This window comes from Caretta caretta, chromosome 5, assembly GCF_965140235.1.
Source record: "Caretta caretta isolate rCarCar2 chromosome 5, rCarCar1.hap1, whole genome shotgun sequence".
NCBI lineage: Eukaryota > Metazoa > Chordata > Testudines > Cheloniidae > Caretta > Caretta caretta.
The window spans coordinates 21,388,246-21,413,553 of NC_134210.1; the positions used below are offsets into that span (position 1 = coordinate 21,388,246).

Below are 25,308 nucleotides of genomic sequence, written 5' to 3' on the forward strand. Positions count from 1 at the left end.
TTCCCCCCCCCCCGCCACTGTTCCTCAGACGTTCCTGTTAACTGCTGGAAATGGCCCACCTTGATTATCACTACAAAAGGTTTTCTCACCCCCGCTCCCCCGGCTCTCCTGCTGGTAACAGCTCATCTTAAGTGATCACTCACCTTACAGTGTGTATGATAACACCCATTTTTTCATGTTCTGTGTGTATATAAATCTCCTCACTGTATTTTCCACTGAATGCATCCGATGAAGTGAGCTCTAGCTCACGAAAGCTTATGCTCAGATAAATTGGTTAGTCTCTAAGGTGCCACCAGTACTCCTTTTCTTTTTGCTTGTTTGGATTGTATACCATGGCTAGCCAACCCTGAAGGCATCGCATGTACAGGTGAGCATTTGCGACCACAAATGTGCAAGCGGCCACATATCCTAATAGGTGTAGGGAGTCTCAGACTGTAGTCTGTGGGCTGGCACATATCTGGGTAATAAGGTTGCCCATTGTCTGGAATCTGTCCTGGGGAAGAGATGCAAGACCAGTGGTAGAATCGAGGTGGGTGCCGATGAAGTCGATTTGTTGGGTAGATTGTAAGGTAGATTTATTTTTGTTTATTTGCAGGCCCAAGGTGCGGAAGCAGTGAAGGGTTGCAAGAGTTGCGTGGTTCACTTCTAACTGTGTGGGAGACTTGAGGAGACAATTGTCCAGGTAAGGAAATATGAGGATCCCTTTTTGTCCTGAGATGTGCTATTACAACTGCTAGCATCTTGGAGAAGACACGTGGTGTGGTGGAGAGGCCAAATGGAAGGACTCTGTATTGGTAGTGTTGCGCTCCCAGAGCAAACCTGAGAAAACGTCAATGGGCAGGGTGGATAGAGACATGGAAATATGCGTCTTGGAGTCGAGGGTTGAAAACCAATCTCCTTGCTCCAGTGTCGGAATTATCATTGGGAGAGTAACCATCCGGAATTTCTGTTTCTTGACGAACTTGTTCAAACGTCAAAGATCGAGGATAGGGCGCCAACTGCTGTTTTTCTTTTCTGTCAAGAAGTAGTGGGAGTAAAACCCTTTCCCTCTGTGTTGAGGGGGTACCTCCTCTATTACTCCGAGACGTATGAGGTGTTGTACCTCCTGACAGAGCAATTGTTCGTGAGAGGGGTCCCTGAAGAGGGACGGGATGGAAGGGTGGGTAGGAGGTAAGGAGAGGAAGGGGATGGCATAACCCAATCTGATAATTTCCAGGACCCATCTGTCTGTAGTGATGGTTTTCCAGTTGGCCAGGAACGGACGCAAACAGTGTCCAAAGAAATGGTTGGTTGGAGTTGGCGCTGGAGATGGTGCGAGGTTTTCTATACCCTCAATCAAGACTTCAGATTTGTTTATTTGGGTTAGGAGGGTGGGTCGCTGTTGTTTGCGGAGGGAGACGTTGTTGGTTCCTGGGCCTATGTCGTTGTTGTGTACCATATTGTCTTAAAGGTGGATGTTGCACAAAGGTATGGTAACACGGTTGTTGGTATAGCTGATATGTATATTGTCTCTTCTTTGAGGCAGGTGTTTGGATGCCTAACGATCGGAGTGTGGCACGTGAGTCCTTCATGGAGTGAAGGACTTCATTGGTCGTAGAGGAGAAGAGCTTATCTCCATTGAAGGGGAGATCTTCAACCGTATTCTGTATCTGCTTCGAAAAGGAGGAAAAAGCAAACCATGAGGCCTGCTGCATGACGATGGCCATGGCTGCGGATCTGGCCGCTGCGTCCACAGCACCGAGGGTGGCTTGAAGAGCTGCCCAGGAGATCAATTGGCCCTTGGACACCACTGCTTTAAACTGTTGTAGTTTATCCTTTGACACGTCATCAATAAATTGCATTACCGTAGCATAATTTTTGTGGTCATATTTTGCTAAGAGCACCAATCTAAATTGCATAGTTCACCAATCTAAATTGCAAAGTGGAAGAAGAATACACTTTGCGGCCGAAGAAGTCCAGTCTCCTGTTATCTTTTTCCGATGGAGTGGATTGGAAGTGTTGGTATTTGTTTTTCTGATTGGCTGCATTGACCACTAGCAAATTAGATGATGGGTGCATAAATAGAAACTCAGAACCCTTAGATGGGACAAAATATTTGCAGTCCAGTCTCTTGCTAGTGGGTGTTATTGTGACTGGGGTCTGCCATATAGTTTTTGCAGGTTCCATAATGGCCCCATTAATTGGTAGGGCTATTTTGGAGGAGGTCGTAGCTTGCAGGATGTCTGTAAGCTCGTGGTGTGTTTCAGGTACCTCCTCCAGGGTAATCTTGAGCTCTTCCGCTACTCTCTGAAACAACTCTTGAAAATGAGCGAGCTCATCAGTAGGGGGAGGTGGTGGGGGTACCATGGCGTCTTGTGGTATTATCGCCATAGAGGTGGTGTGTGGGACAGTGTCCTCTGTAGGTGTGGCGGCCACTTCAGGTCTTATCTGGGTGTCAGTGTAAGCCAGCAGTGGGGAAGGTCTGACAGCCCATGAAACACCTGAGTGTGGTTTGGTGTCGGTCCATGGACCGCAGTGTGGCCACTGCTCTGGGTAGCCATACCACTGTGGATAGCCATGAGGATATTGAGATCATGCTGTAATGCGTCTCCCAGTTGTAGGTAACTGAATCTGGGGAGAGTATTGAGAGGAAAACATCTGTTCATCGTATTCCTCTTCCTCCCACACTTCATTGGAGGGGCTTGAAGTGGTAGGGGAGTACTGATAGTAGGGTGCTAAAGGTCTCGTGATAGACTGGTGCTGAGAAGAGGAGACTCAGGAGCACGGGACACCCTTAATTCCTCTGGCTGTAAAAACTGCGGTGGAGCTGACTGACCAGGAGTTGGTGCTGGTGTAGCTGGTGGAGGCAGTCTCTGCTGGGGCATCTGCTGGCGCATCGAAGGGTGTCCCGGAGGTGGAAGCTGGCTCAGCGGAGTAGGTGCCCCTGAGGCCGGCACTCTAAGGGAGGCTGGAGACTGCAGGAGGCTCGGTGCCAAGAGCGGCGGCTGCAAAATCGGCGCTACATGATCAAAGGACGGTGCCGCAGCCGCCGCTTGTATTCTCGGCACTGTGGCAGCTCTCGGCACCATAATGACAGAGGTGGCTGAGGGAGAGCTGAAAGAGGCGGACAACTGAAAGCCCTGAGCCTTAGCACCATGTAGTGGGGCAGCCGACCCCTGAGATGCCTGCCGAGTGTAAGGTACAGAGTGTAAAGGTACAGATCCGCGGAGCGGCAGTTACCGGAGACAGGAGAGCCAGTTCTAACTTCTTCCCCGAGGAATGGCTCCTGAGGGGGAGAAGGAAGCTGGCCGTTTTTTTTGCTTTGGCTTTGCTGCTGGAGGGTGTCTCAGAGGTTTGCTGGCCAGGGTCAGATGCAGGTCCAAGAGAGTTTTCCAGGAGCAGCATTTTAAGTCTGAGCTCCCTGCTTGCGGGTCTGCGCTTTCAATTCGATACAGTGGACGCATTTTTGGGGTACATGAGACTCCCCCAAACAGTGTACACACTGTGAACGCCCATGTGAGGTGGGGGTGACATCATTACAGGAGGCGCATCTCTTGAAGCCTGGGGAGCCACGCATGTCCATAACCGCGGAGGTTGGGTTGTTTTGTTTTTGGGTTTTTTTGAGAAATAAATGTAACAGTTAATGTAACTTACCTAAATAGTAATTCTAATGACTAAAAATTATCTAACTAAACTGAGAAACAAACTAACTAGCTAATCTGAAAGAGCACTGCTGAACTCTGTCTCTAGCCGGGGACGGTAGAGAGGGAACTGAGGAGCCCGGGCTGGTCACGCGCTATTAAACACTGACAGCTCGAGAGGCAGGCACAGCGCGTGTGCAGCCCTTAGGGGTACTGCTGTAGAAATCTCTGATCGAAGGCGCTGGGACGCACCTTGACGTGAAGTGGAGCACACACAGGGACACGCATCTCGAAGAAGTGGTTAACAACTCAGTGGGTGGCATTCTGAGTCAGTATTGCTCCAAAGCCCTAACACAAAGGGTAATCTGCATTGCCCTGATACTGATAATATCTTTCAAATTAAATGAAAAGGGAAAATCCTGGCCTCTTATAGTTATTAAAAATGCATGGCACTTTTTATAAAAGTAAGAGTGTTAGTTATGGTATTCTGGACAAATTCCAACTCGGTGATTATAACTTGATATCTTAAGTTTCCCCATTCTTGTAAATTTGTTTAGGGGAAAAAATCTTCAATTTCTGCTGTAAAATGTTGTGTTGTGTTGCTATTTCTGTGAAACAGTTGCTATATTTTCATACTAGAGGTTACTGTATTACGGTGAAAGAAAAGGAGTACTTGTGGCACCTTAGAGACTAACAGATATTACATGTCTTAACTATAGATAGCTTCTACAGTCTGTAAAGTATGTTAGAATTTTCTGGGTGAAAAGTGCTACACAAGCCTCAGTTCTCCTAACTTAGGAAAGTTCTTATGCAAGGTGCTGAAGTGAGTTATTTAGTTCTTGGGATAGAATCAAGTTTATAAAGCCAACAATGGTTGGCTTATTACCACCACTGTTTTTAAAAGGCATGTTTCTGCCTGATCCACAGTGAGTAGGGCCCTACCCAATTCACAGTCCATTTTCGTCAATTTCATGGTCATAGGATTTAAAAAATTATAAATTTCATGATTTCAGCTATTTAAATCTGAAATTTCTCGGTGTTGTAATTGTAGGGGTCCTGACCCAAAATGGATTTGTGGGTGGGGTCACAAGGTTATTGTACTGGGGCTGTGATACTGCTACCATTTGTGGAAGTAAAAAAAGGGATAAAGGGGATTTGGACGCAGATATCTTAAGTGTTCTTAGGAATAGAGCAGGAGTCAGGCTAACTCTTACTCTAATAATGCGAGACTTTAAGGCAGGGCGTGGGCGAGTGGGAAGTGAGTGGGAAAACTGTAAGAGATGCTGTTTTGACCTTGTATTAGATAAGAATGGAACACAGACTGTAGCAGGAGCTGCTGAGAAAAGTAAGATATCAGGAAGGAATATGTCTAAACAAGACATGGCTGTTGATCATTATTGTATGCAACAAAAGGTATAGATGCTTGCCTTAATTGTTTATCTGGTGGAAAGGGGAATCCCGTGCGCACTCTCCCCCTTGCAATTGCTTGAGAATAAATTGTCTCTGACTTGTTGCAAACAACCTAAGAGTGAAGACTGCGTTTTTCTTCCACACATTACTTCTGCGCTGCTGCTGGAGGCAGCGCTGCCGTGAGAGCTGGGTGGCCAGAGAGCAGTAGCTGGTGGCTGGGAGCTCAGCTCTGAAGGCAGAGCTGCTGCCAGCAGCAGTGCATAAGTAACGATGGCATGGTATGGTATTGCCACCCTTAATTCTGCACTGCTGATCACAGGTGCTGCCTTCAGAGCTGGGCGCCTGACCAACAGCCACTGCCCTCCGGCCACCCAGCTCTGAAGGCAGCCGAGAAGTAAGGGTGGCAATACCATGACCCCCCCCTAAAATAACCTTGTGACCTCCCCCACAACCCTCTTCTGGGTCAGGATCCCCAGTTTGAGGAACACTGGTCTCCCCCGTGAAATCTGTATAGTATTGGGCAGGGGTCTCAAACACACGGCCTGTGGGCTGCATGCGGCCCACAGAGTTATTTGCTGTGACCCGCCAAGCTCCCCATGCCCTTCCTGCCTCCATGAGTTATTTTCTGCTGCCAAGGTCCCTTCACCCACCTCCCTCTTTCCCCGCCAGCGCACCGCGTCCCCGCTCCTCTGCCTACCTCCAGGCACTTCCCGCCGCCAAACAACTGTTTGGTAGCACTTAGCGCTTTCCAGGAGGGATGGGGGAGAAGCGGAGAGCCGCATGTTCAGGGGAGGAGGCGGAGAAGAGGAGGGGCAGGGGCAGGGATTTGGGGAATGGGTTGGAATAGGGGCAGGGAGGGGGCGGAGTTGGGGTGGGGACTTTGGGGAAGGGGTTGGAATGGGGGCAGGGAAGGGGTGGGAAGAGGTGGGGCAGGGTGGGGCCTCATGGAAGGCGCGGAGTGGGGCGGGGGCAGCGGGGGAGGGGTGGGAAGAGGCAGGGCCTCATGGAAAGGGTGGGGTGGGGCAGGGCCAGGGGCAGTGGGGGAGGGCCAGGGGCAGTGGGGGAGGGGTGTCATTTTTGTGGCCCTCAGGCCAATATACTAATCCTCATGTGGCCCTCGTGGTCATTTGCGTTTGAGATCCCTGGTATAGGGTAAAAGCACACAAGACTAGATTTCACGGTCTGTGACACATTTTTCATGGCAGTGAATTTCATGGCTGTGAACCTAACAATGAGTAGGTTGCCTTGGTAAACTGAAATGCAAAATAGTTAAAAAAAAAAATCCACAAACCACAGCATAACTGAATATTGGCCACTACTGTGGCTACATCCGTGCTACAAACTAGGAGCGTGATTCTCCTTGCTGATGTACACATACTTGCACTAGCTTGATAAGGGTGTGTATTCTGCATGGCTCAGCCATGCCTCCACCGCTGCTACCCATGCTACCGTGGGTATACTGCTATTTGCACTCACTCTGGCTTGCTAGGAGCAAGCACAATTATGCATACACGAGCAGGGGAATCACACCTCCAGCTCGTAGAGTAGACACAGCCTGAGTCTCAGTTACACTGCTAAGGCACTGTAAGCACCACTATAGAAGGAATCAAAGGAGACAGCCAGATAAAGAAAGAAAGCCACAGGAACAGTGTGCTTACTTAGAATATTTTGAAATTTGAGATTTTAAACTCCTACACAAAGAAATGTTGTATGCTTGTAACTTACCTGATATCCTCTCCATAGCAGATCGTAGTTTCATCTGTTAAAAGTTCACAAGAAAATCCAATGTTTTCAGCAGTTTCTGTAACAAACAAAGTCACACGTTAGTTCGATTCTTTAATGAATCATTATTAAGGCTGCGAGTTTGTCACAGAGATCACATATTCTGTGATTTTCCACGGCTTCTGCAGCAGCCAGTGTGCCTGGCTCAAGGGTAGCTCAGACAGCCCCTACACCTGCAAGCACCACCCCTGCAGCTCCCATGGGCTGTGGTTCCCAGCCCACGGGAGCTGCGAAGCCAGCGCTCTGGGCGGGGGCAGTGCGCAGAGCTGCCTGGCCACGTCTCCACCTAGCAGCTGAGTCAGAGGGATATTGCCTTCTGGGGAGCCCCCCTACGTAAGCGCTGCCCAGAGCTTATCTCACCCCATCCCATGACCCAGTCCCCTGCGCCCTCCCACACCCAAACTGCTGCTGCTGGCGGGGAGGGAGAAGCGGAACCTGGTAGGGGGCCTGCTGGCCCTGACAATCCCACCCCCCAGCACCAGTAGGGGTCCTGGGCTGTGCGCCACTGCCCCCCCCCCCAAACACCTGGGCTGCCCTTCCCCAGCACCTATTGGGCCCCCGGGCAGTCCTCCCGTCCCAAGTTTTATTCACGGGTATTTTTAGTAAAAGTCATGGACGTCACGGGCCATGAATTTCTGTTTACTGCCCATGACCTGGCCGTGACTTTTACTAAAAATACACAAGACTAAAAAGTAGCCTTAATTATTATAGATAGTGATTAATAGTACTCTGGGGCTTTTAAAATGACTTGAAGATTCAAGTTTCAGCACAGCAAGTTTGCGATCAGTAAACCTCAATACAGTGCTACCTTTCAACTGACTTAATTAGCCATATGTAGGATAATTGACCAATCTATGTACAAAGACTCCATCCTGTCTCAAGAAACTCTTACTTTCCAAAGAAATTTTAAGATAAAATTTCAAATGAGAAAAACACAAACAGAACAAGTAAACTGGCAGGCTCCTCATTAAACACTGAAGTAGGTACATAAATACAAAAATGTTGAATAATGGTTTAACTTAAACTAAGAAGAAGAAAGTGCAATTATATCTAATGGAAAAGTCACAGTATGGCTCGATATTTCAAGGGTCTCAGTACAGTGGTTGGTATTATTAAATATGCTACAATAATTAGGTAAACAAGAGCAAGATCACTGAAGATCATTGTATTTGTAGGTTATATTCTTCTTTACTTGCAACCTTAAAAATACAATAGTAGCTCAAAGATTATGTCATCAAATTCATTGCACCTTTAAATTAAACTAAACAACATTAATAAAGCAGTTATTAAAGACTGCACTGCTAGCACCACCTATTAAGATGGCCTGACATTTCCCATTATAAGACCTTGTTTTTAGTTGCTTTTAACTTTGTGAAAGTGTTTGGTTGGAAATTTTCCACACTGGTTATCTGCGTCAGCCTGCCTTTTTTTGTTGTTGTTTTTTTAAACCTGAGCAGGCCACCTGTTTCAGACGACAGGGCTAGGGGAAAATAATAGAGTGTGTGGTCCATGTTATATTCTTGAGAGTTTAAAAAAAAAAAAGTTCTAGCACCCCCAAACGTAGCATGGGGTGGCCTTTTGCATAAGGGATATGCCTTTTGCCATCCCTGTGAATATCTGTCCAAAACAGACTCATTGAAAAAGTCAGTTTGCACATGCTCAGATACTTGCCAGAGTTTAATTTTAACAGCTAAAATCTCTAAAGATTCCATCCTAACTGAATAGGCTTCTTCCTCCCACAGCTCCTATGTGTGACAGAACTGTGCATGCACCATCCCCACAGACTGACTAAGCATGCTACAACTTAGGGCTATCTAGGGCCTTCTTTAGTGCAGTGGTCTCCAACTTTTTTATGCCCAAGATCACTTTTTGAATCTAAGGACAAACCAGGATCTACCCCGCCGATACCCCAGGGCCCTGCCCCTGCCCCAAAGCTCAGCCCCACTTACTCCATCCCGCCCCTCTCTGTCGCTTGCTGTCCCCCACCCTCACTCACTTTCACTGGGTTGGGGTTCGGAAGGGGGTGCAGGCTGTTGGCTCGGGCCAGGGGTGAAAGTAATTTAAAGGATTTACCATCTGGAATGGGGTCGTGGCCTCAACCGGAAGAGGCGTGGCCTCAACCGGAAGAGGCGATTTAAAGGCCCCGGGGCTCTGGCTGGGAGCCCCGGGGCCTTTAAATCACTCCGCTGCAGAGGCGGCTGGGAGCCCCAGGGCTCAGGGGTGAATTAAAGGGCCCGGGGCTCCGGCCGCCTCAGAGCTCCGGGCATTTTAAATCCCTGCTGGAGCGCGGCTGCCAGAGCCCCGGGGCTCTGGCTGCTGGGCTCAAGTGGGGATTTAAAGGACCCATAGCGGTAGCAGGACTCTGGCGGTGCTTTAAAGGGCCTGGAGCTCTGGCAGCGGGACTCGGGCGGGGGCTGCCTGCAGTGGCCGGAGCACCGGGCCCTTTAAATCCCCGCCTGAGCCTGGCTCCGGCAGCTGGGATCCAGCAGTGCTTTAAAGGGCCCGGTGCTCCTGCCACTGCAGGGAGCCCTGGGCCCTTTAAAGCGCCGCCCAAGCCCCGCTGCCGGAGCTCCAGAGATGATTTAAAGGACCCAGGGCTCCCCACAGTGGCAGGAGCACTGGGCCCTTTAAATCACCGCTGGGGAAGCTGGTCTGGTCCGGCACTGGCTCTTGCTGGTATGCTGTACTGGACCGGACTGGCTTACTTTCACCTCTGACTGGGGTCGAGGGGTTCGCAGTGTGAGAGGGGGCCCTGGGCTGAGCTTGGGGTAGGGGGTTGGGGTGCAGGAGGGGGTGAGGGGTGCAACCTCCAAGAGGGAGTTTGGGTTGCAGGAGGGGGCTCCAGGCTGGGGCAGAGTGTTGGGGTGCAGGAGGGGATATAGGGTGCTGGCTCTGGGAGGGGGGTCAGGGCTGGGGCAGGGGGTTGGGGTGCAGGAAGGGGTACAGGATGCAGGCCCTGGGAGGGGGTCAGGGTTGGGGATTGGGATGCAGAAGGGAGTTTGGGGTGCAGGAGGGGATATGGGGTGCTGGCTCCAAGAGGGGGCTCAGGGCTGGGGTGCGGCCTCCCACCGGGCAGCACTTGCCTCCGGCAGCTCCTGGTTGGTGGTGCAGTGTAGCTGCTGCTAAGGCTGGCTCCCTGCCTACCCCAGCCCCCCACCACTCCTGGAAGGGGCCAACGTGCCGCTGCGCCCTGGGGGAGGTGGTGGGAGGTACGGGGCTCCACGTGCAGCCCCTCTGTGCAAACACTGCCCATGCAGGTCTCCTGGCCAATGGGAGCTGCGGGAGCTATGCTTGCAGGCAGGAGCAGCACCTGGAGGGAGACCCCTGCCCCCCCACCCCTGGGGCCACGGTGCTGCGCTGGGTGCTTCCAGTAGCAGCATTGGGCAAGGGTAGGCAGGAAGCCTGCCTTAGCGGCAGCCACGCTGCACCACCGGAGATCGCGATCGACGGGGAGATTCCCCTAGGATGAGCCAGTCGATCGTGATCGACCGGTTGGTGACCACTGCTTTAGTGGCTGCTCCAAGCTGGGACTTGAGAGCAGGGAGCCTTGTCTCCTGTGCTCTCAGCGATGCCCCTGCTGGCACCAAGGCACCATAGCATAGGAAGCAGCCCAAGTTGAATGCAGAGGGGACAAAAGGTGGACCGGGGGAGAGAAAGGCAAAGATTGGAACAAGGAGACTGGTGATACTGGGACTGCTTGTGGAGAGGGGGAGTCACTGGGACTCTGACAATGAGTCCAGAGACTGGGACTGGTAGGCAAGAAAAGTGGCACAAGACGCCTAAGGAGTGGAGACTGGGATGTCAAGGAGAATGGGAGTCGAACAAGGAGCCAGGAGTGGGGGGGAAAGAAAGGATAGGGACAGGTCAGAGGGGATGGGGCAAAGGATGCATCTCATTCCTCTCATCCACAAACAGGATAACTAGGCTTGACAGAATTTTTTTTTAAAATAATTTCAATGGCTAACCTTGATTTTTATTTGTAAGCTTTTTTTAATTTTTATCTATTTAATTGTTCAGTTATGCAAAATCATGGGTTTTAATCATTTTATATTAGTTTTATAACCATTAAAACACAAACTGCCAACATCAATGTCTAAATTTTAATATTAAATCATGTTCTAAATTCTCAAGAAGCGTTTTTCTTACTTTGCTTTTCTGTAAATTTCGATCATCATCAATGGAAATATTTTTTCATTGGTTTGTATAATGCAACTGACATTTCCTGGTAAAAATCTGATCCTTCCAAGCTTAAGGAGAACCTACTATTATCCTCATTTACTCCGTTATAACTCAAGTAGCAGGGGTCTACGTGCTGTGCAGTGGATCTAAACTTGGTTCCAACCTTAGTGATGACTCACGTGAGTGTCAATATGATACTACATGATGGAATTTGGTTTTTTGTTTGCCTTTTTAATAACCTAGGATATTGCACCCACCCAGCCACCCAAAACCACCCTTATGAACATCAACGTTCAAAATGTCAGAAGTTAGGAAATGCCCTTGTATCAGCCTCCTTGTGCGTATGCATTAGGATAACCTCATAACATGATCACCTACTACTGTGTCCACAGAACCTCTGAACTGAGGATGGACTTGCTCTGGGGATGAGTTAGGGTTGTATAGTTAAGGAAACTCATCTGAAGAACCCCTGCTTCATTGTTGCAGAAGTTTGGAAGGTGCATAGTGAATGAGGCAGAGACTCAGAGGCAGGAAGAGTAAGGATGGTTCCATGGTTAAAGCAGGTGAACCCTGGAGAATTGGATTCTATCCCTGCCTCTACCACCAAGTTCCTGTGTGATGGTGGGCAAGTCACTTAAAGGTTTATTCTCTTTTGCAAACCACCTTTAAGAAGAAAGTTTCCTTTTTGTCCCAGCAACTTAAAAGACAAAATTCACTTGCATGAATCAGACAGGTTTTATAACCGTAGAAACAGGAGTTGTTAATGGAAATAGCTTCTGTTAAAGTCATGTCTGTCATCAACATTATTTTCCATTCAGTTACCCTTGTGATTGGGCAAGTTAATTGGTTGGTAGCCAATTGTCATTCATTAGTTTCTCATTTGGATATATAGCAAAGATTTTTCTCTAAAAATAATTCATAGGTTAAGGCCATAATGATCATCACATCTGACCTCCTGCACAATACAGGCCATACAATCTCACCCAATAAACTCAGCATTAAGCGGAACTTCCGTCTGAGCTATTACATATCTTTTAGAAATATATCCAGTCTTGATTTAAAGACTTCAGGTGACAAAGAATCCACCACATCCCTATGGAAGTTGTTCCAGTGATGAGTTACCCTGTTAAGAATTTGAGTTTTATTTCTAGTATGAATATGTCTAGCTTCAGCTGCCAACCATAAGCTCACATGTTTCTGCTATCATTATAGTAATGTAAATATACCTTTTTTGTCACCAGTAAGCACCCAGATTTTAATGTCCGCCTTTGCAAGTTTGGAAATTGTTTCTGGAACACCATCCTGTAGTTTGTCTTCAATAGCTGTAGCACCCAAGAGCTGGAAGTTATTGGAAACACAAGCATTTAATAAGAGAAAAATCCAGAGAGAAAACAGGTTTAGTTTGTAGCGTAAAATGAAGCTACTTAGATACTGAAGAATATATTGTTGTCTCTTGTCTTATACTTAGATTGTAGGCTCATTGGGGCAGGAACCATCTTTTTGTTGTCTGTTTGTACAGCACCTAGCACAATGGGGTCCTGGTCCATGACTGGGGCTCCTAGGTACTATGATAATAATAAAACACCACCATTACAGAACTAGATGACTTTGATAGTTATTATGTAGGACACCACAGGAAACATTTTCATCTGTGTATTGTATTCCTTCCCAGTTACAGATAGGATTTGTTTACAATAGTTACAACTATATAATAAATTCTCCACTTCAGATACTGAATTTTACGTTTTAAAGACATGTTTCCCACTATGTTTAAATAATGTTTTACTGAACTCACAAAGTAAAAGAGGGAATGTCAAGAGCCTAAGGTAACAGAAGTGCTTTTAAGAGGGACAGTGAACACCATGAAGTCTTGCACTATCCAATACCACTAACAAGGTGGTAAAGGTAGCAGATAAGGAGTGATTAACAGGTGGTTAATATTACTAAATAGAGCATAATAGGCGGTATGGACTAAAACAAACTGCCAGCATGAAGTTTACTCAGTAAGTGGATCCTATTTATAGTCATAATTGTGCAGTTTGTTTGCAGCAAAGAGTTCCAAAGAGGCTTCATCTGAGACTTCTTAAATCCAGAAAAATTTACTGTAAAAGATTCCCACAACAATACTGTTGCAAACTGGGCTGCATGACTGAGATGGTATTCCAACACTCTGATCTATAGTCAATTTTTAGAAAAGCAATCCAACATATATTGCAGGCTCAAATGGAAAATCAGCAGTTAACAGTATGATTATCCTGTAATTCACAGTTGACCAAATCATTTTAACAATAAACTTTTCCTCAGTATACTTCAGATGGCAAATTTCTACTCTCTAATTACCCCAGAGAAACTCTTGTAAAGTCAATAGCATTTGCCAATGCAATAGAGCCTGATTTGGCCCAGGGTATTGTGTTTCTTTAAAAAAAAAAAAAATCTTCACAATGACTGTGATGAGAACTTTGTTTATTTAAATGCTATTTGCAATTTATACTCTTGCTTCTTATGAATTGGTCTGGAATATACCCAATTAGAGTTATCTGAGTGACGTATCTTGATCAGACTGTTTGGTTCATCTAGTCTCACCCCCTGTGTCAGGCACATTAAGCAATACTCAATCCTTCAAATGAAGGCAAATTACCCCATAGCATACTAACCAGTTTCATCACACAGAGTGGAGGTAAATTTAATACTAGAAGTATTTCAGAGCTTTAAGGATGAAATAACCTTTGAACAGCTATAGCAAGGTTCCCCTTTTGCAAATTATTTGTCGTGTAGTTACCGACATAGCAGATAGCTGTTTATCTCCCAAATTTTAAAACCTGAACTTTTTTTAATACAACTTATTTCTGAGCTAGCACTACAGAGATACTAGCCGCCTTTTTGGAATGGAGGAAAAACATCCAGTGAAAGCTAAACCAAAGAAATCCATCTTCCTTCATTCCCTGAAGCTCTCTACAAGAGAGTTTTGGTAGTCTCACAAAATCTTAATTAAAATTGCACTCACAAATGTTCTAATCAAAAAGGACTATTCAGTTTCCACAATGGTCTGCTACTAATTGGACAAGAATAAAAACACATTTATAATTTAAAATATTACAACTTACAATAAGGTTTTTTTCTATTTCTTCATATACATTATCCAGGGCTTCATCACGGTTACTTGAAGCTACACTAGCTTCCATGAACTTTTTATTCCATGTTTCATATTCATCATGACTAATGTCCTTGTAGCAGAGGCATAATGTCCTCAAGGTCTCATTTGCAAAAATCTGTGGAAAAAGAAGAGAAATAAGCTGCATAGATTTCAATATTGGCTTAAAATTGAAGTTGAGAAGACATACTCTGACGAGTCAATCTGAAAGAACTCAGTCACTGGTTGCTACTGTACTCAGACTGTATAGTGAAAGTTGGACATTGCAGAATATCCAAAGAAGAGCTGCAGCCTGAAAGAATTCTAATCCTTCACTTCTGGTGTTAAACAGAAGATTCTATAATCATTTGGAAAAAATGTAAAACAATCAATCCAGTAATAGTACCTAGTGCAATTTATCAGTCAGTCTAGGTAGGTCTAGAAAACATGCTGCAAAGTACAAGTAAAAAATAGAACGGAGCGGGAAAGTCCGAAGTGACATGCAAGTTTCTCAAATAATGAAAAACTAATTTCCATATGTACAATGCAAACATTTAAGATACAATTCCATTAAAAAGAAAAAAAAGGGGGGGGGGGAAATCACATTATGATTTCAAACATCAGAACATCTCGTAGCAGCAAGGTAAGTTGTTTTGGCTGCTATTCAGCTTTTTTGAAAACTTTGATCTAATAGTACTATGGAGCTATATTTTTCAGAATTGTTTAGCAAAATAGAAATAAGTCAATTCAATGCAGTTGTAGGTAGCTTAGTTTTACCCATGTTAAAAATGAAATTTTAAAAAGCAAAACTTACATCTAGTGCTTCCTGTGTAATCTGTCTCTGACGATTCACTGGATGCAAACGTTCATAAATTACTGTATCAGCTCCTTTACAGTAAAGTCTAATGTTTCCACCTGGTTCTTTTACTAAATCAGAGAAGGGAAAAAAAACAAACAAAAGAACCCAAAGAGCAGATGTAATAAAGGATAAATTACTGATCAGACTTTTGTGTCTTGCTATTATGTCATCAGGAAGATCTTTTTTAAAATTAGAGAACCTGAAATATTCCATCAGAGAACTGAAGGTTAAAAAACAGGTCAACCAACACACAACTTCTTTAAACAGGAAGAGACATTCAAGGCTGGTATGCCTAGAGTTAGAATTACTAAATCAAGTTTCTCTCTTATACTGGTATAAGCTCTTTGATGTGGCTCAACAGCTTAATTTTGGTTCACAAACACATCATTTCCTCCTCCAGCCCTGCTGCGAATGAACAAGGTATTGAAATTTGTAAGAACTGTGTTTTGAGAGCATTTTTTAAAAACATCAAAACACAATTTGCTCACAAGGACAGGAGAGAGAGAGACTACAGTGAAGATATGTTACAGTGTGCCTGCACTCGCAATAAACTAAACTAAACCTGAATTTGATATTGTCTGATAGTCCACTACTGAAATTGTTTTAGTGAATTTAAACTTCATGTGCTATAGAAGAAACTAAGATCAAAACTAAAAAACTGTTCATTACTTTTAAGTGAGATAACACTTCAGCATGCAAACAAAACGGTTACTCCTCTCTTGTAACTGTTGTTCTTCAAGATGTGTTGCTCATATCCATTCCAATTAGAGTAAGGTTAGAAAAGCCTTCTGTGTATTTCAGTTTCATTTAAAGCAATTTAGCAGCTGGAAATACAGATTAGCCACCACCATATAACCAGCCATTTTGCCAAAGACAACCATAACAGCACAGTGTTCTACCTCCATTCTACTGGTTTAGAGAGTTTTTCTTTAGGGGTCTCTAAAAAGAAAGCTTTTTCGAGATCAGCTTACCAATAACAGACATTCGTTTTCTATCACTGTTGAAATCCAAGATAGCAAGAACATCATAAGTTCTTTCAATCCCCATCTCACTTATAGTAATAGTATTCTGTGTTCGTGAAAGAAAAACAAATCCAAAGTTTCTGGCTGCTGTTACTAAGGCTCCTTCATCTGGGGAGGCTGCTTGATAGTTGAGCTGACCTATATTAAAAGAGTGAAAAGGGAAGAAAGCCATAGTATATTTTAGTAACTGATGCCCTCGTCTAGTGTGCTGCATTTATAGAATCACAGAATCATAGACTTTAAGGTCAGAAGGGACGATTACGATGGTCTAGTCTGACCTCCTGCACAACGCAGGCCACAGAATCTCACCCATCCGTTCCCGTAACAAACCCCTAACCTATGTCTGAGCTATTGAAGTCCTCAAATCGTGGTTTAAAGACTTCAAGGTGCAGAGAATCCTCCAGCAAGTGACCCTGCCCCATGCTGCACAGGAAGGAGAAAAACCTCCAGGGCCTCTTCCAATCTGCCCTGAAGGAAAATTCCTTCCCAACCCCATGTATGGCAATCAGCTAAACCCTGAACATGTGGGCAAGACTCACCAGCCAGACACCCAGGAAAGAATTCTCTGTAGTAACTCAGATCCCACTTTATCTAACATCCCATCACAGGCCATTGGGCATATCTACCACTAATAGTTGAAGATCAATTAATTGCCAAAATTAGGCTATCCCATCATATCATCCCTTCCATAAACTTATCAAGCTTAGTCTTGAAGCTTCCCTTGGAAGGCTGTTCCAGAACTTCACTCCTCTGATGGTTAGAAACCTTCATCTAATTTCAAGTCTAAGCTTCCTGATGGCCAGTTTATATCCATTTGTTCTTGTGTCCACTTTGGTACTGAGCTTACATAATTCTTCTCCCTCCATGGTATTTATTCCTCTGATATATTTAGAGAGAGCAATCATATCTCCTCTCAGGCTTCTTTTGGCTAGACTAAACAAGCCAAGCTCTTTGAGTCTCCTTTCATAAGACAGGTTTTCCATTCCTCAGATCATCCTAGTAGCCCTTCTCTGTACCCGTTCCAGTTTGAATTCATCCTTCTTAAACATGGGAGACTAGAACTGCACACAATATTCCAGATGAGGTCTCACCAGTGCCTTGAATAACGGTAATATTCTTGGATGAAGATTATCTGGGCCCCCCAGTATAGTCCCATTAAGCTGTTCAAGTTTGGCTTCTACCTCGGATGTGGTAATATCTACCTCCATATCCTCATTTCCATTTGTCGTCCTTCCATTATCCCTAAGCCCCTCATTAGCCTCATGGACAGTTGGGACTTTAACACCCCATGCTTTGTAGCAATAAAGGGCCATATGGCGTGTTTAATAATCTACACTTTTGATGTCTCTGTATAACTCAAGACACATTTTTACTGTGGATTTAATTAAAAAAAAAAAAAAAAAAAAAAAGAGTGACAGAATCTGGGAGCTCATTTAATTCCTGTCCTGGACTCCTTTCAAATAGGCAAGTCATTGAACCTCTCCTTCCTCAGCTTCTCCATCAGTAAAATGGAGATAACATAACTTGGTTACATACAAGTGATCTTTATTTGTAGAATCTTAATTTCTCATTTATTTCACTGCAGCGTTTTGGAAGATAAACAGCCTCAAGACAGAAAGCCGTGGTCACATTAACCACTGGAAAAATTTAACTTTAATTAGAGAAGACCAAGAAAAACAGGCACAAAGTTACAGTGAATAAAGTCACGGATTCCAAGGCCAGAAGGGACCATCGTGATCATCTAATCTGACCTCCTATATAACACAGGCCATAGAACTTCCCCAAATTAATTCCTAGTGCAAAACTTTTAGAAAAACATTCAATCTTGATTTTAGAATTGCCAGTGATGGTGAAATCATACATGATCTTTGGTAAATTGCTCTTATGGTTAATTGCTCTCATTTAAAAATTGATGTCTTATTACCAGTCTGAATGTATATAGCTTCAGCTTCCAGTCATTGGATCATGTTAAAATTTTTTTTGCTAGACTGAAAAATCCATCATCAAATATTTGTTCCTCATGTCTCCACACAAGTATTTATAGACTGTAATAAAGTCACCCTTTAATCCTTCTCTTTGTTATGCTAAACAGATAGAGCTGCTTGAATCTCTCGCTCTATAAGTATGTTTGTTTACCTTTTAACCATTCTCCTGGCTCTTCTGTGAACCCTCTGCAATTTATCCACATCCTTCTTGATCTTAATCTAGTTGTTGAATTCATATAAGACCAGGACAACAGAGTGGCTGGAAAATTCAGCACTTTGTCCCCTCCTTTTGCATACAGAGTATGTTTGGACTCAGACTTTTATCCTTGCTTCCACAGTTTACCACTTCTCCCCACAGCCACCCATCTGCACCCTTAACCTTTATTCATTCTTCAGATTGTAAAGCTCAACATTCCTCTTTATTCAACTTAGTCCTCTAGGGCACTGTATATATTTGTGCATATATTAGAACCATTGTGAGGGAAAAAGCACATTTACTGAAGGAGAAAAGCATCTATAGTTCCAATCATACCAGCACATAAACAAATACTTAGCTGTTTATACACCAAGTTGTCCCACTGAAGATAAACTTCAAGTTTGTGAAATTACATATGTGTATGTAAAATCTGTTCTTATACCTGTGTGTTTATTTTACCCTTTATTTGGTGTTAATGCTTTTGAAACTCTGTACACCAAATACAGGTTTCCATAAAGTGAAGTGTAATACTGCGAAAATACTAGTCCTCTGTATTTGGTATTTGTAAAACTTAGATTCAGAAAATGTTTATTGAAGCAGGTATTTTATATATATTTATGTCAAAATTGTGAGAATTCAAAAGTTAAATCTGAGACTTCTTGGCACATGTAGAGATGAGCATCTTTAGCGCAAGCACTAGCCTAGAATTAATACAATAGCCAGGTGTTCTATCTTACTTGTGTGAATGATGTTAAAACTGAATCTACCATGTGTGCATTCTACACAAGCAGAATACTCACCATCAGAAGCATCCACCATTACCGTGTGGCAAATTGCAAGCAGAAAAAAGAATTGTCGAACTTCAGTCTCCTTTCCACTTCTAATTTGTTCTATCAGATAATGATCACAAAACGTGAGTTTCCCATCAGCATACATGTTCCAGCTAAAATCAACTTGCTGGATTAGGAAAAAATGAACAGAATTTGAGGTGAATGCAAGTACTTCATGCCTAGATAAAAGCCTCTCACATTACATGGGGGGCAAAAATCCCCTAAATTAGAAGATAAATAAAATCATAAACCTCAACATTTATCTCAAAGCCCCAATGTCTTCAACACATTCCTAGTGAAACAAGTCAACTCACTTACCTCTTCATGGTTTTGAAGTTGTCCAGACCCATCCCTGGATTCGCCTGTAATGGAAACAATATTGTTCTGAAATCTTAAAGGTGGGTATCTGACAATTTCAATGTCTATTGCTCAAAGTAGACAGAATACAAATTAAAGGGCATTTCAGTGTATCTGGGTTTTTATATTGGCACCCACCATTTTATAGTACACAATAGTTTACAAAATTAGTTTGGGGTTGATTAAAACATTTTGTTCAAATTTTAACTTTTCATTTTAGAATATATAATAAATTAAACCAAAAGTAGTTTCAAAATGAAAGATCAAACATGCTGTTACAAAAAGGTAAAAAAAAAAAAAAAAGGAACTTTTGACTTTATTTAAACATCTTTTCCCCAAAATTTGGTTCTAAATGAATTTGTGAAAGGCAACATATTTCAGTGAAACATATTGCTTTTGACAAATTAGCATTTTCTGACAGACAGAATTTTCCTTTGGCAAAATTTCCAATCATTTCTACTCAGCATTGACTTAAATACCAGCTATAAAAATTTTTTATGCTATGGCTCTTTTAAAAATGGCTAAAAAAAACAACAGCAACAGCAACCCCCCAGCCCCGATTCTGAATAACTTTAGCAGCAATCATTTAGTCAGGAAAGTTTAACCAAAACTGGCACAACTGCACCCTGCAGGTGAAGCAAGAAGTAAAACCAGCATATCCCATGTACCAGAGCTGGCCAGAGGATGACAATTGCATTCATGACAACTTTTAAATATGTTTTTGTTCCTCACAGGAACCGAATCAGGCAGAGTTTTCATCTCAGATCACTCTGAACCAGGCAGAGTAGGATCTTGAATCTGGGTCTCCCACATCCCAGGCCACTGCCATAGCCACCAGGTTAAAGTGTCTCTCTCTCCTTCTCCCTTCTTGACGAAAAACTTAAATCAAAACAGATACATCGCCACAAAATATTTCAGCTTTTACAAAACTATCATTTTGTCAAAATATGCTATTAGCCAAAAGTGTTCCAACCAGCTTAACTAGACAGGCACAGACCACACTCATTGAGACTGGGAACCAGCATAATGGCGTGTGGTCCCTTTTTCTGCTCCCTCTGTAAAGCTCCTTCAGAAATTGTACTGCTCACCCCTCTGCCCACCAATTAGCTCCCCCGAAATGGAGAATTCTAGAGTCCAGAGTGGGTGAGTTAATGCTGATTGGATCATCATTAACATAGCCACAAAGTGTTCAGTGGGGTTAGTGTGCAAAGTGCCCATTTCCCATAGCCATCTGCCCCCATCCCTGCCCTTCTGTCTACTACACGCAAGCTGGGAGTGTGGAGAGTGGAACAAGGGAGAAAATGTTTTGGAAGAGGCAATCTCATGTTCATCCCTCAGAACCAGCTGGATCTCTGTCCTTGTAGAAGCAAAAAGGTACCATACCCTTTATATTTTGGGGGTTGAGAATGTCAGAATTCTCACAGCGGAACACACTTGTGTCACTGAACTGCATTAACAAATAAGTACTTAATATAGTGGGCATGCAACAGTTAAGATTGAAAAACAGTTGTCAGTAGAGAGGCGTAATAGTTAGCAATGACCCAGACTTGCAGGGATGGTGTCCCTAGCCTCTGTTTGCCAGAAGCTGGGAATGGGTGACAAGGGATGGATCACTTGATCATTAACCTGTTGTGTTCATTCCCTCTGGGGCATCTGGCATTGGCCACTGTCGGAAGAAAGGATACTGGGCTAGATGGACCTTTGGTCTGACCCAGTATGGCTGTTCTTGTGTTCTTATGTACTTACCATATGTTTGTCCATTTATGCAGCATTTTTTGAATGCCATGATGTTCTGTGTAAGCGTTCCTGTCTTATCCGAGAATATGTAGTGGATTTGTCCAAGCTGTTCATTCAGAGTGGTGGTTCGGGCCTTAGCAGGTGTATCCTTTTCAGGGTAATACATTTGCAGATCCCAGTTTATAAAATAGCTTTGGCCCAAACGAATCACTTCAACACTAATTGAGTAAAACACAACAGCAAGATCATACCATTAACAGGTTGCTATACATTAAAATGCAAAGACATTATATAGATCTATTGAGTTCTGAATGAATTTTCAAGGACACCAATAGAGCAAATAAACCCATGTTATCAGATGTGTTAATATTTAGAAATTATATAAAGGAGCTAAAAGAAAAGGAGTACTTGGGGCACCTTAGAGACTAACAAATTTTAGTCTCTAAGGTGCCACAAGTACTCCTTTTCTTTTTGCGAATACAGACTAACACGGCTGCTACTCTGAAACCTGTCATAAAGGAGCTAGTTTATTTCCAAAAACTCACCCAGGATACAAGCTACTCAAAACAATCAATTCAAAGTGCACAGCTCAGTTTAACAGCCTAGTACGAGTCAGATAAGAGACCCCAAATGGACCATGTCAAAGGTGATCCCATATTACCACCACTGGAGAAAAAAAAAAACTATATTCAGTAGTAAAATTTAAATACAAAGTAGACATCATCTTGGGGGCTAACTGAATACTAGACTGACACACAAAACTCAAAGTACTTTTCAGTAAAACATGAAGTGTGAGCCAGTTCTCGGTCTTAAAAAAGCTGAACATAGAACATATGAAAAAATTCAACATAGGGCCTAATCCTGTAAGCAGCTTCTTCCATACAGTTTGTTATAGGACTGTACAGAATTAGCTACACACAGAAGTAAATTCTTTCAGGATCTGGCCTATCGCTGTACGTTGTTTGAATATTGAAGAAGCGATTTGTTTATGTTTGAAATTTACCACCACACAATATTTAATTTATTAAAGAGGCCAAGTGTTTTTAACATTAATTTTGCATCTTTCAGTCAAGATTTGTACATCCTAGTGACACACAGTATGGCTCACCTTCCTTTGAAAATATCCATAAGAGGAAAAGAACAATCATCATCTTTTTGGGAACAGGGGGATTGGAGGAAACCTTATCAAATGGAAATACAGTTAATTTTACTCCAGACCCACCACATTTTCAAGTTTGTTTTTAAAGAGATTTAGTTACCTCACATAGAGAGAAATGGGAACCATGGTGTTAAGAACAATGATGTAGCCCCAAAAATTAAGGAAGCCACGGTACGGAGGGCTGTAGTCTTCACCATCATAGAGGTACCAAGAAGTATTGCCAATCTGCTGCTCCCAGTAAGTGTGTCCAATAGCAAGGCCAGCTGACAGGAGGATCAATACAACAAAGATCTAGAACATAAAGTGCCAAGAGTGTTCTTTGTAAATCAATGGCCTTATTTGCTAGGCTGGATTCCCAACCTTGACCTCTATGAAGATTCTCATGAGCCATATGAAGATTCTCATGAGCCATATTCTTAGTAGTTATTCAATAAAAGGAAAAACAGATCTACTAGGGCAACCTTTCCCTTGAAAATTCCGTTTTAAAAAAAAAGGACATTTGTCAAGATATTAATAATTACAAGGACACTACGTCCTTACCTATGACAGATTTTTCCCGAAATTGACCTGTGTTTGAATTGAAGAAGTTTTTACAGTCTAATTTTCACATTTTACTATATGCAGATAGCTTGATTGTTGCACTTTAATTCAGTTTGGAAACAAAACTAGCAGCATCGAAGTGCCTGGGGGCCAATTTTTTTTGGTTTTAGTTCAAGTCTAACTTAGCCCAAGTTTATAACATTGCAGGTGAAATGTTTAAATTAATTTTAAAATAAAAAATGAGCATTTTTTAAAAACAACACCATTCAATGAAAGTTTGTTTACTCACTTTGTAATTGTTTTCCTTTATAATAAGGCCTCAACCTTACTTGCTGTTCCAGAAAGGCAGGTCTATCACTGACACAAAGCCCACTGACTTCATTGAGTGTATAACCACAAAGTGGGATCCACCCATGTGGAACTTGCAAGGTTAGTGCCTAAATTTGGGCCTGAACATACCTGATAGCATGTCGCACTATGGATAATGATAACTGAAACTAGGCACAACAGGACAACATTCACAACTATACAGTATGAACTCCAAAAATATAATAGAGTTAAAAAACCCAATCAAAGTCTGTTACCGTGTAAACCATGTAGTTCATGAGAGAGTCAATTTTAGTCCTTTTAAATCTGGTCTTTCCGCTGTTTTTCATTATTTTTGTGTCTCCTCCTAAAAAAACCCAAACAAACAAAATTAATAAAAATAAAAAGACAGACATCAAGTGTGGATATCATTTCATAAAAAAGTGTACTAGATCTTGTAAGTTTGCAGACATAGGGTCTGATCCTGTAGAGTGCCGAGTGCTGTCAAGTCAGGACTCTGATACAGGAAACAACTGGAATTGAAGATTTTGCACCTTTTAAACGTGGGGTGTTCAGAGATCTATCCTTCACACAAGAGCTTCAGTTGAAGTTAATGGAAGTGCCTATGCTGGATAGCTCTGGGACACAGCTTTTACCCAGTGACCTTGCTGTACTTATTTCATATACTTCTATTTGTTATATAAATACCTGCAAATATGACCACTCCATGGCAGAAGTCTGTATTCCTGATTTTACAGCCACGCAACAAAATTTTATCAGCATCCAATGGATAAGTCCTGCTTCTCCAGAATAATGTTCCTGTAAACTTATCTAGTCGATTATTGGGTTCTTCGCATTCAATAAAACCTAATAAAAATATTAAAATTAAATAGATGTAATGATCAATACCAATTGATATGTTATGAAATACTATACAGGATTTTACTTTAGTCCTTTTACAGGAACAGCATTGGATTCTGTTACAAAAAGTAAAGCATTTAAAAGCAAAAGTTCTGAATGAAACATTTGTTTGAAAATTTGAGTGCAGATATTCAACGCTATATTGCCAAAAATGTTGAATATGGTGAATCCATTGGTATTTTACTTTTAAGTTCATCTGCAGACTACAAATACACAGTATACAGCAGAACTATTTTCTTGCTACAAGTGGCATATTGTATTCAGCCCTCAGTTAAGCAGACTTTCAGCCAATATCTTTACTTTAGTATTTCCTTAACAGTGAAGGTGGTCAACATGGGAGAGGAATGTAGGTTTCTCTCTTACTGGATCTCTTACACTCCAGACTGAGGCTATTATTCAGTATTTGATGCTATTTTGCTTTTGAGACTTAAGTGGCAAGGACCCAACAAGAAAAATACATTGCCATGCTGATAACACGCATGTGGTAAAGATATTCTTCCAAATTTGAATCTTTTGGCCTTTTTCCCTTGTTTGCAAGCTACATGAACAATGTTGAGATCTCTGAAGGTTTTTTTGGTAACCTTTTGGCCTAAAGCTTTTAATTAGACATTGTAGCTTATTATAGAGTCAAGGTACGTGAGGTAATAACTTTGATAGGATCAACTTCTGTTGGTGAGAGAAACAAGGGGCAGGTCTACACTTAACACACTGCATCAGCACAGCTGCCACTGTAGCGCTTCAGTGAAGATGCTCTATACCAACAGGAGAGAGCTCTCCTGTCAGCACAGTTAATTCACCTCCCTGAGAGGCAGTAGCTATGTTGATAGGAGAAGCTCTCTCGCTGACACAGCACTGTCTACACTGGGGGTTAGGTCGGTATAACTATATCGTTACGGGGTATGGATTTTTTACACCCCTGAGTGACATAGTTATACTGATGTAAGTCTGTAGTGTAGACCAGACCAACCTTTTGAGTCACACACAGCTCTTCTTCAGGTCTGGGAAAGGTACTCCCAGCATCACAGCAAAATGCAATGTGGAACAGATTGTTTAGCATAAGTAGTTAGCACATACTGTAAGTTGGCCCATCAAGAGGTTGGCATATTGGGGAGCCATCTTGGTACCCATTGCTGTTCCCATGGTTTGAGCAAAGTGTTTGTTGTTGAATGTAAAATTGTTATGGGTGAGGATGGAAAGGATGAGTTTGGCAATGTGTTTGGGGTATATATCTTTTTGTCCTAGGTCTGCAGAAATGTTAATGGACCACTCTGCCTT

General features: G+C 42.9%; 1 protein-coding gene across 1 annotated transcript in view; it reads right to left on the reverse strand.

Annotated features, from left to right (window-relative positions):
* The window catches only part of ATP8B1 (ATPase phospholipid transporting 8B1), a 101,199-nt gene that overhangs the window by 33,190 nt on the left and 42,701 nt on the right, over positions 1-25,308 (reverse strand). The window contains exons 10-20 of the mRNA XM_075128396.1: positions 23,821-23,979; positions 23,391-23,479; positions 22,367-22,557; positions 21,117-21,325; positions 19,332-19,375; positions 18,984-19,140; positions 15,952-16,140; positions 14,936-15,048; positions 14,096-14,260; positions 12,218-12,329; positions 6,756-6,831 (exon numbers count right to left, since the gene is read on the reverse strand). Coding sequence (XP_074984497.1) covers positions 6,756-6,831; positions 12,218-12,329; positions 14,096-14,260; positions 14,936-15,048; positions 15,952-16,140; positions 18,984-19,140; positions 19,332-19,375; positions 21,117-21,325; positions 22,367-22,557; positions 23,391-23,479; positions 23,821-23,979 — 1,504 coding nt within the window. The remainder of the gene's footprint in view (positions 1-6,755; positions 6,832-12,217; positions 12,330-14,095; positions 14,261-14,935; positions 15,049-15,951; positions 16,141-18,983; positions 19,141-19,331; positions 19,376-21,116; positions 21,326-22,366; positions 22,558-23,390; positions 23,480-23,820; positions 23,980-25,308) is intronic.